This window comes from Nicotiana tomentosiformis, chromosome 8 (genome assembly GCF_000390325.3).
Source record: "Nicotiana tomentosiformis chromosome 8, ASM39032v3, whole genome shotgun sequence".
Lineage (NCBI taxonomy): Eukaryota > Viridiplantae > Streptophyta > Magnoliopsida > Solanales > Solanaceae > Nicotiana > Nicotiana tomentosiformis.
Window position 1 is genome coordinate 9,784,306 of NC_090819.1, and position 11,137 is coordinate 9,795,442.

The following is an 11,137-nucleotide window of genomic DNA, read 5'->3' on the forward strand; positions in this document are numbered from 1 at the left end:
TGACAATCTCTTTGATGAAATCCACTATATCTATATATATGCTCCAGTTACGGAGGGAACTTGCTAGTTGAGATCTTGAGTAAATTGTAAAGAGGAAAATTGTACTACGTATTTTATACTTGTTTGTTTCATATATTTACTCTGTCTCATATTTATTCACTTCTTTACTATACCTGATATTATTTGACCACTAGTAAGTGTCGAAGTCGACCCCTCGCCACTACTTCTTTGGGGTTAGGCGGGATACTTACTAGGTACACGTTGATTTACTTACTCATACTACACTAGCTACACATTTTTGTGCAAGTGCATATATGACCAGCAGCCTGGCGGGCGCAGAGGTGTGGTTAAATGCAGAGACTTAGGTGAGTTGCATTCCCATCTACGATCCGCAGCCAGTAGAGTCCCCTTAAAAGTTACTTATGTATTTTCTGTCTAATTTGTATTCTAGAGAGGTGTTGTATTTTATTTTATCTTCCTAGTTGATGCTCATGCACTTGTGACACCGAGTTTTGGGGTGATTATGGGTTGTCTTGTATTGAAATTGTTGAAAATATTATTATTTACTTTGAAAACTCCATCTTTTGCTATTTAATTGAAGGAAAATATGATTTCAAAAGTAACAAAATGATAACCTAATTAAGTATTTATTGTTGGCTTACTTGAAAGTGGAGTCCGACGCCATCACGACTTTTATGGATTTTGGGTCGTGACAGTGATACTAGAGTTGCAGGCCTGGAGAGGTCAAATAAGAAGGAAGTTTGGGAAGATAGGTTTGTGAGCCTGACTGCATTCAATAGGTTCTGAGAGTGGTGGCCGTAGAGATCGTTCACTCTTGAGAGGCAGTTTGTGTTGAAAGATCTGGATAGATACAACCCGAATGTGTTAAGACAATTTCGGGAAAGAAAAAGGTAAAAATGGTTCACCAAAAGCGTATTGGATGCCAAGGAGCACTTAGTCCGGGAGTTCTATGCCAATGTGGCGCACATCAAGAAGGGGATTAAGGTGACTAAGGTGCGGAACTTGAAAGTACGATTTGATAAGAGCACCTTGAACACTTATTTAGGGTTTGAGGATATGGAGTCGGTGCAGTATTTATAGAAGTTCACACTTGGTGACGCAGCTCACCCTTGGTTAGTTGAGATACTGGCAGCTCCAGGACCACCACCACCATAGATCCCAACAGGGGTTCCTATTCTGCGGAACACTCTCAACTTTGAAGCAAAAGGGTGGTAAACAATTGTATGCAGTCGCATAGACCCAAGACGGAATGAAAATAGTCTTCCAATCCCCCGGGAAGTCTTAGTTGCATCTATCATGGCCGAGTACTCAATTAATGTGGGTTCCATCATATCGACCAACATGTCTCTGGCTGTCAGGCTTGGTGAAAGCTCCTATCTGTATCCTAACACTATCATGAAGTATCTCACGGATGCAGGGGTGGAGCCTAAGAGCTTTGATACAAAGGTAAGGGCTAAGAAGCCCTTCTCCTGGTACTCTTTGAAGGACCTAAGTAACCCGAAAAACAAAGGTAAGTCGACTACTACCGTAAGCCAGTCTGATGAGCCATCGGTGGTAGTTGCAGATTCTGCTGCTATGCCTTCTACAACTTCCATGCCTTCCATAACAACCGGTCCTTCCATCGAGATAGCTTCCATGCCACCACCTCCATCTTCAGGGCCATCAGCACTAGTATCAGTGCCTTCCTCCTCAACTTATCCACTTTCTACGCTGCGAGTCTCCCAAACATTGGCGAGTCTCAACAACTGGATGCAGACAGCTACTGCAAAGCTGTCTGACCTATCCAGTGTTGTTGCAACTCAGACCCCTACCTCAGCACCCCAGATTTCTTCGTGAGTGGAGGAAACTTTGAAGAAAATATTGGAGAATCAAAAGACCATCATGGGCACCTTGGTGGCACATGGAGGAGCAATTGAGGAGCTTGGGAAGCACGTGAAGAAGATGAGGAAATCTCAAGCTTCGAGAAAATCAGTTGACAAATTGAGACAAGAAGTGACCAAGATAACATCCGCTGGGGATATTCTATTTGACTTACCGATGGAGACAGATCCATCAGTACTAGCAGATCCAACAACATCAGTGGCACTAGCTGGCTAGTCTGAGGAGCCAGACCGCGCTACCCACATTGCTGAGGCGGTGCTACGGATGTTCACCAACCCAGCTGCTCCCCGAGCATAGGATGATGAGATCCAGTTGGAGGAGCCCGAGGGAGGTGATGCTACTATGGATACCGAGACCACATAGGGAGTCCACTTTACTCTTTCCCCTCCTTATTTTGATTTTTGTTAAGCACTGAGGACAATGCTTATTCTTATTTAGGGGTGGTCAATTTTTTTATTTGATATGACATTTGACATTGGCCTATAATAATTATAATACTCTATTTTTTTCTCTATTTTATTTTATTTTTCATTATGTATATATTCCTCCCTCTCTATTGATGTATATATTCTCTTTCCCATTCTCGGCTTGTATAATCATTTTTTCTTTCAGTAGTTACTTCATAGCTTCTTTATTTTGTTTCTTAGAAGTTTAGCTTCTTATTTACTTTAATAGCTTCTTGTTGATTTGGTAGCTTCTTTTTATGTTTAAGTGATCAATAAGTCTTTGGTTTTATTAATGCCACGGTTCTTTCCAAAGGTGATTTTTGTGTGAACCGGGTGGCTCTTCCTAACGATGGATGGCATGACAACATTCTTAAGGGTTTGAGTTCGTTTTTGATAATTAGGTAAAAACACTAGTAATAATGAATAAAAGGGTCAAGCATGCTTCACTTGGTACCAACACACTTAATTACACACTTATGGTTAAAAACAAGTTCTTGGAAAGAAATGGCTCTAGTTGGTGACCTTGTGACTCTTGTGTTGACTTAGGCAATTATCGAGTGGTTTAGTTGAACCATTAGCAATTTTCAATCTTGAATACGGTTGTTGTGGGCCCTCGCCTCTATCCTCTTTAACAATCCAGCTGTGTGAGAGGTGAGATGTTTTGTTACAAGTCCAAGTACCCGTGTGAATGGTCTAAAACTTGCTACGAATGTGTTTCTAGGCGAAATTATATGTTTTGCTTGGCTTGAGAAGTGATTGTAGGCTCTCCTTGACCCGTTTTGAAATTTTCCATGGTCCACCAATTATGTTATCCATAGTCAACCCTTTTGAGCCTAAAGCCTTTCTCATTTGATAACCATGTTACAAGTCTTTACCCGTTTTGTAGTGACCCTCTCGTGGCACCCGAGCTTTCCTTAACACTCGTGAGAAGCAAATTGGCGAAAACATAATTTTAGGGGAGAAACGAGGAGTTTGAAAGTTGTACCAAGGTTCAAAAAGAGAAAAGAAATGAAGAAAAAGAAAGAATAAAAGAAAAACACAAAACGAAAGTGAATAATCTGAAGAGTTGAAGGGATTCAAATAAAAGCATAAGTGCAAAGCATGGAGAAAAAATGAATATCTTGACCAAGAAAGAGTGATGTCAAGTTTCTCTAGTTCCTCTAAGGAAAATAAAATGACTCAAAGAGCCGGCAAATCATGAGCCAAAAAGAGAAAATGAAGTGATTAAGGAAAGATGAACCCGTTCTATTCCAACATTTTCTACCTTAGTCCAAAAGCCTTCATTACATGCCGAAAAAGCCATACGTGATTTCAAGCCGAGTGAGCTTACATTAGTGGTGATTTGCATGAGAGGCAAGCATATGGTACTTAGAGTCATACTTATGACATTCTTTTGAGAGTGATGATCGAACGTTTCACAAATCATTGAATTGAGTGCTACATTCTTAAGTGAGATGAGCTAATAGAGAGTATAAGAGGAGGAGTTTGGGATCCACAATGACCTACATTAAAGTGCGAACTTTTTTGATGAGTAAAGTCAACTCTTGATGGTCAAGTGTAACATTAGAGTTATTTGTGCTTTAACCTTCAAAACATTGCCTTGTTGATGATTCATGAGTGTGTGGATAATTGTTGGTCACAATTGATGTGTGTTTGATTTACCTTAGCTTAGCTGGAACATCTTTTTTCTTATGGAGTTGGGAATTACCTTATTTGCTTGAGAATTAGTTCAAAAATGCTTAAAGGTATTCCCGAAAACTGATAAAATATGCTTACTTGCAGGAGTATTGGAAAGTGAGCCAAAGTGATGAAATTCAACTCAAGAATGAGTGATTTTGAACAAGGACAAAAATCAAGCAAAAAGGGCTAAAGTGCGGACCGTAGAATTCTGTTAGTGGTCGCAGAACAAGAAGAAAATTTGACAGTGCTACAATGCAAAGTGCGGACCGAACAATAATTGTGCGGCCGCTGAAGTCAAGGTTCAGAGAGTGGGAATTCAAGACGATCAAGATCTGTGGACCGCACTATAATTGTGCGGCCGCAGAAATCAAATGTGCCACCTCACCTAGAATTGTATGGTCCGCAGAACTCAAGATATGCGGCCGCACCCAGAATTGTGCGGTCCGCAGAACTCAAGAAGTGCGGACGCAGTTCAGAACTCTGCAGCCGCAGAAACCACTCCTATCAAGATCTGGAGCAAAGTGGGGACCGCATACAGAATTGTACGACCGCATAACCTCCGAAAGGGCAACTTTGTCCGTAAATTTCAGTTGTGTATAAATAGTCCTTTTTGACGAAATTAGATTAAGTTTTTGAATATCTGAAAGTTGGTAGCCATTTTGCTTTACTGTTTTAGGAAAATGTATCATAGCTTGTCAATTTTACATTGGATTTTCATCTATTTATCATTAAATATGAGTTTAATCATCTTTTCTTCTTTATTTTCTTCATCACCCGCTATGAGTAGCTAAATTGCTAGTTAAGGTTGTGACCCAACCCTAGTGTAGGTACCTATGTTTGAATTAGGGTTTGTTCATGGTTGGGTGTGTAATATTTAGTCTAGTTCTTGCTATAAAATTAATGGTTGCAAATATTGATTCAACCCTATTTGACTTAGTCTCTACTTGAGAAAGAGAGACCTAGTCTAGGAAAACTTGGCTAACAAGAAATTGGGATGAACTCAAGAAATTGATAGTCACAATTAAAGGGTTGAATCTAGAGATAGTAAAACCCGACTTGAGCATCTATCAATTATTTTGTGCATTACCCATTTGGACTTGAGAGAGAGCCAAATTGGGCAAAACCACTATAGTACCTAGAGGTATTGAGTGGGTAATTGTGTGTTGATTGCTATAATACACCCCGACTAACGAAACCCGCTCTAAAGCCTACAACCCGTTAGCAAAACACCTAGGTGGAAGTCATAGCCCTAGATCTTTTACTTGAAAAACAACACCAAAAATATTATTCTCTAGCTTTACATTTCCAAACCATAGTATAATTTAGAAGTAGAATAAAAAAAACAGTTTGTGGAAATACATCTTAGACACTTTATGCGCTTAGCCCGAATATATACCTAATCACATCTACGCTCCTTGTGGATTCGATCCCGACTCCCTATTGGGTAATTATTATTGCAATCGACCGCTTCACAACCCCAAACTAAGGTGTGAATTGGGCTAGATCACGCACTTAAATTAACAAGTAGAGTGCAAACAATACAGGTACTTCATGATTTTGGGTCCTAAAACTACCTGGACATAAGCATAATTGGTAGCTACGCATGGACTCTCTTCACCTTGTCCATGTGCATCCCCCCACAATTTGAAGCAAATAATAATTTAAAATACATATGGGGTAAATTTCCTCTTACAAGGATATGCAAGAAACTTACCTCGTCTCAAAGCTCACTTTCCGACTCCACAAATTCACTCTAAGGCCTCCACTTGGTGCCGAGCAATCCGAAGCTAGCCAAATATTATATAAATTAATCAATATAGACTCAAAAGTTAATAATTTAGCTATTAGAGTAATTACCCAACCCTAAATGGAAGATTCCTAAAATTCACCCCCGAGCCCACCTGCCTGGATTCCGAAAATTTTCGAAGATAAATGTTTTTCATAACCTCATGAACCCAAATATATAATTTTCATCCAATTCCATAATCATTTTCGTGGTTAAATCTCATTTTTATCAAAACCTAGGTTTTTCAACTAAACCCACAATTTCCATAATTTTACATGTTAAAATCTACCCACAATCTATGTATTTAACTTACATTGGGTAGGAATTACTTACCTTCAATAGCTAGGTGAAAACCCCTCTTCAAAGAGCTCAAAAATTGCCCAAGAGATTAAAGAAATGAGCCAAGATAGCCTAAGTCCCGACATTCAATGAACCTCACTGCTTTCAGTGGTTTCGCACTTGCGATCACACTGTCGCGCCTGTGGCTCTGCTTCTGCGGATAAATCCTCGCAGGTGCGGACGATGCCCAGGTCTTCCACACTCGCTTCTGCGGCGAATCTGCCGCACCTGCGATTCCCTTCCGCTTCTGTGATCAACCTCCTCGCACATGTGCGTTCGCATGTGCGGTTCCTTCTCCGTTTATGCGACCACTTGCCAACCCACGCCAGGTCGCTTCTGTTGTCATTAGCTCGCTTCTGCGAGCTCGCACATGCGACAGGTTCTTCACAGGTGCGATTGCACTAGAACCCTGCTGCTTCAGCAATTCTTTCAAGCCCAAACTTGTTCTGCGCATCGTCCGAATAGTACCTGAAGCCCCCGGGGCATCGCCCAAACATACCAACAAGTTCGTAAACATAAAACGGATTCGCTTGAACCCCCGGAACGCGTAAAACAACATCAAAATTAAGAATCACCCTCCAAACCAAATCGAATCAACTTAAGAACTTCATGTTCTTCCAACTTACTCTGAACACGACGAACCATACTTAGACTACTCGGAATGACACCAAATTTTGCGTGCAGGTCACAAATCACCATACGAAACTGTTCCAAGGCTTGAAATCCCAACCAGACCTCGATAACAACAAATCCTACCTCAAACCAAATTTAAAGAATTTGAAAACCTTCAATGCACTAACTTTCAATATAAGCGATGAAACGCTCTCGGATCATCCGAAACCCGATCCGAACATACGTCCAAGTCCAAAATTATCATACGAACCTATTGGGACCGTCAAATCTCATTTCCGAGGTCGTTTACTAAAAATGTTGACCTAAGTCAAACTTAACCATTTTAAGCCAATATTGTTCCGATTTCAACCCGAACCTTCCAAACTCGAACTAATCATTCCCGCAAGTCATAAACAATTAAAGCACATACGGGGAGTCTTGTTTAGGGGAACGAGGATCTAGAAAGCAAATCGATCGGTCGGGTCGTTACAACTATTAATTTATAAAAATTGCACTCTTTAATTATAAGTAAATACGAAGTATAAGTTAAATCATTTACGTTAAGCCTATCATAAGAATAAGAATTAGTAAGATATAATCAATCATCTAAACTGATGTCTGAGGGGAAAAGAGAATCATTATCATCATCATTTAGTTGTCTTCTTTCTTAGCAACTAGTCGTCCAAACTTATGAGTGGAAAAAAAAAAAAAACTAGAAAACTTGAAAAAGTGGTAAAGTGGTCAAAACTATTTTTTGGGTTTTGAAAAACTCATTTTCAAAAACATTTTAAAAACCTATAAATTTTCATGAACAAACACATTTTTTAAAGAAAAAAATCTGTAACAAGGAAAATATATATATATGAACAAACGGGTCCTTAAGAAAAATTCTTCCTTAAAGAATGTATTGCTATATATTTAATTTTATCAAATGTGAAAAATCAGAAAATATTTTCGTTCCATATGACTTATAAGCCATGGTTTGAACCCTGAAATATTCCGATGGAATAAGCTGCCGATATCACACTTCATTAGGATGCGATCCTTCTTTTAGTCTTACGTTTTGGCAGAATATTTGGTCCACCGAACTGTCATTTCTACGTACCAACCACAATGGCGTAGGAATTTGGAAATGAACTCAACTTGACCGAGAAAGCAAGTTTCAGTCTTCACATCATTTACTTATGTGGGTTGCAAAGTCTTTTGAATCATATTATAGTCTTTACACCAAATATGATACCTATAAAATTTTCTGTCGACATGTAAGACTTTCATATTATATATATATTACGTTGCATCGTACTATTTTATTATTTTATTTATTATTGTTGTGATTGTTGTTATTTCAAGAGTTTAAAGTTCTCTACACTTGAAAAAGGTATCCGGGGATTTTGTAATGTACAAAACCACCTTTTATTTGATATATACATGCAAAATTCAAAATTCCTACCTGAATTGTGACCATCACGATATTTTTATTTAATACTTTTTTGTTAACAAGAAAAACCGTAATCGCTATTCTTAAAGTGCGCACAGGGTATACATTGTTTTGTATAATAGCCCATAAATCACACAAGAGAATAAATCATTTTAGACAAGCTCCGTGCAAAGGGCTCGACCAAAGAGGTATGCAAGTGGGTTTTGAACCCCATACCTCCCATTGGGAGTCACGTGCTCAACCAACTAGGCCACCCCAAAGGGTCTTTTATTTAATATTATATTATATAAATTCTCACTAATCATATTTATCCATTTAAATTCATCTTAATACTTCATCCGTTTCAATTTATGTGAACCTATTTCATTTTTAGTCCGTGCCAAAACAAATAATTTCTTTCCTTATTTGGAAATAATTTACCTTTATGCAATGATTTATAGCCACACAAAATATATGTGCCTCATTTTATATCATAAATTTAAAAGTCTTCTCTCTTCTCTTAAACTTCGTGTCCAATCAAATAGGTTCACATAAATTGAAACGGAGAGAGTATTATACTATGGGGGGACAAGAAAACAAGATTGGTATTTCTGATTGACATATTGCCAGAAGGAAAATATGCAGAAATTTCACCTTCTAACTGTTGCTGAGAAAAATTTAGTAAGTTAAATAGGAGTATAAAATATTCAACAAGTCAATGGTTGAAAATGTGTGCTTATACAGTTTCATGTTTGTTTCCTTTCATTTTCCATGAAAACACGCTTTTCATTAGTCAATACGTACACATAAGTTAACATTACCAAACACATGGAAAAACTTGTATTAAAAAATAACTAAGTCTTGAAAACTTGTACTTATATTAGAAAACCTAAGTGTTGAACATAAAAAACCAGCCCCTTCTTCTTCAGAAAGATCGTCCAATGAATCTGTAGTCTGCGCAAAACTCGGTAGCCTCAATATGGGCTTTGATGAAGATGATAATCCATTTACTCATCACCGTAAAATCAAATATGATATCAACAGCAAAATTATGCTCAGTGCCATAATATCACTATCCATAGTTGTTTTCCTTGTTACTATTCTCCATATGTACATTAGATGTGTCATTAGACGTCGTCGCCAAGCTCAAGGCCGAGCTATGTTCGGCACGAGCTTGGTTACAAGTATTGTGTCACAAGTTGAGCCACCAAAAAATGGGCTTGATCCATCTATTATAGCTTCACTCCCAATATTTGTTTACAAGCAAAGTGATGACCATAACATGGACGAGGCAATTACTAATCCAATTGAGTGTTCAGTTTGTTTGAGTATTCTTGAAGATGGTGAAATTGTTAGAATTTTGCCTAATTGCAAGCACACTTTCCACATAGAGTGTATTGACAAATGGTTCAATTGTCATTCTACATGTCCTATATGTCGAGCTGAGGCGAAACCTCAGGTATTGCCTGAGCCTAGGGAGGGTGTTGTTAGTCGTATTCCTCCGTCAGCGCCGCCTTTGGATGGTGGAAATTTGTCTATAGTTGTGAATCTTGAAGGGACTTCATCATCAGGTAAAACTACTATTGGTGGTGGTGGATCAAGCTCGAGATTGAGCTCGTTTAGAAGGATTCTTAGCAAGGAGAGATCATCTCAACGACTTCAAGTTGAAGATCCTGAGAGCAGTGGCGGATGCAGAATTTAGACGTTGTGGTTTCTGAATTGAGAAAATGAATATATACAGTTCAACCTTGGAGCATTGGATACTGTCGAACCAATGAACTCATGGTTGGATCTGTCACTGAACTTGAAAGTGATAGTAATATTTCGCAATAGGTATGATTACAAATACTATTTTTTTGTTTGTTTATATTTTAAATTCCATTGTGCTTCTCCATTTTCTTAATTAGTCACAGTGAGACACATATAGAGTACATGAGACGCATTGATAAATTATTTCTCCGGCCATAGTGTTTTGTATGCTTATTTTGCCAGATGACTTTGATTATACTTTTGTGTATATCATATGTGAAATTTACTGTAAATAAAAAGAATGGAGTTTGATATTATGATTGATGAGGTCCAAGAAATGATTCTTATTTTTGGTTACCTAGCTAAAGATTAACTGATAATTAGCGCATGCTTTGGTTTATCACACAATTAACTTAAATCAAATTAAATTTTACTCGAGACGCACAAGTGTATTAAGATTAGTTTGAAAGAGGGAAGCTTTGATTTCCAACGTCAGATTAAGATATCTAGTTTAATTGACAGCAAAATTGTAACAGAGAAATTAGGAATTTTGGTTCATCCTTCTGTCTGCTTGCATTGAATTGATAGGAATGAAATGGGCCAAAGGAAATACAAAGATTTACTTTTAGGAGGGCAACCTAGATTTTCTATCTATTTAAACTAACAAATTGTCATGGTGTGATAAGTACTCTATTATACTTAATCATGTTCGGGTTCGTCGTGAATACGGAGTCACCTTTAGTAGGGAGTGCTTTATCCCAAAATTAATGGTACTTCCAAGCAGAGGCAGGCCCAGGATTTGAGCGCATCGGGGGCACCGCGATTGACATATATATGTCAGCTAGTCTAATAAGATCAAGACTAAAGGTGTGTTAAGCAGCTAAAGCAGAGTCTCAGTCACTATCATTAAATCTTCAACGGATATCTGCTACTTTACCGAATTGATCCTTGAACGCGGAAGGATTTTTGGAGTTTTTTTATTAATGTTTTGAATTTTTTTATTGAATTACTTATTTTTATACATGTCAAAAAAATGATAATGCTTATAAACTTAATTATTAGGACAAAGAAGGTGATTGGCTTCTTGGTAATGGAATATCTTATTCCCTATCCAATTTCCTTTAATATATTTTTGTCTCTCTCTATTACCTTTTGGATGTCTAGAAAGATATTTCTCAAAAGAGTTTCAAACTATTTTGTGTAGAG

The 11,137-nt window shown here is 38.0% G+C and overlaps 1 protein-coding gene across 1 annotated transcript; it reads left to right on the forward strand.

The window, feature by feature from the left end:
- The first annotated feature begins 9,059 nt into the window (after window positions 1-9,059).
- Window positions 9,060-10,248, forward strand: LOC104106793 (RING-H2 finger protein ATL40-like). Its single transcript, XM_009615428.4, has one exon. The coding sequence runs from the start codon at window positions 9,162-9,164 to the stop codon at window positions 9,882-9,884; it is 723 nt and encodes a 240-aa protein (XP_009613723.1). The 5' UTR covers window positions 9,060-9,161; the 3' UTR covers window positions 9,885-10,248.
- The last annotated feature ends 889 nt before the right edge of the window (window positions 10,249-11,137 follow it).

Excerpts from the sequence above, each read along its gene's own strand:
- LOC104106793 (XM_009615428.4), top strand. The coding sequence starts at position 9,162 with ATGGGCTTTGATGAAGATGATAATCCATTTACTCATCACCGTAAAATC.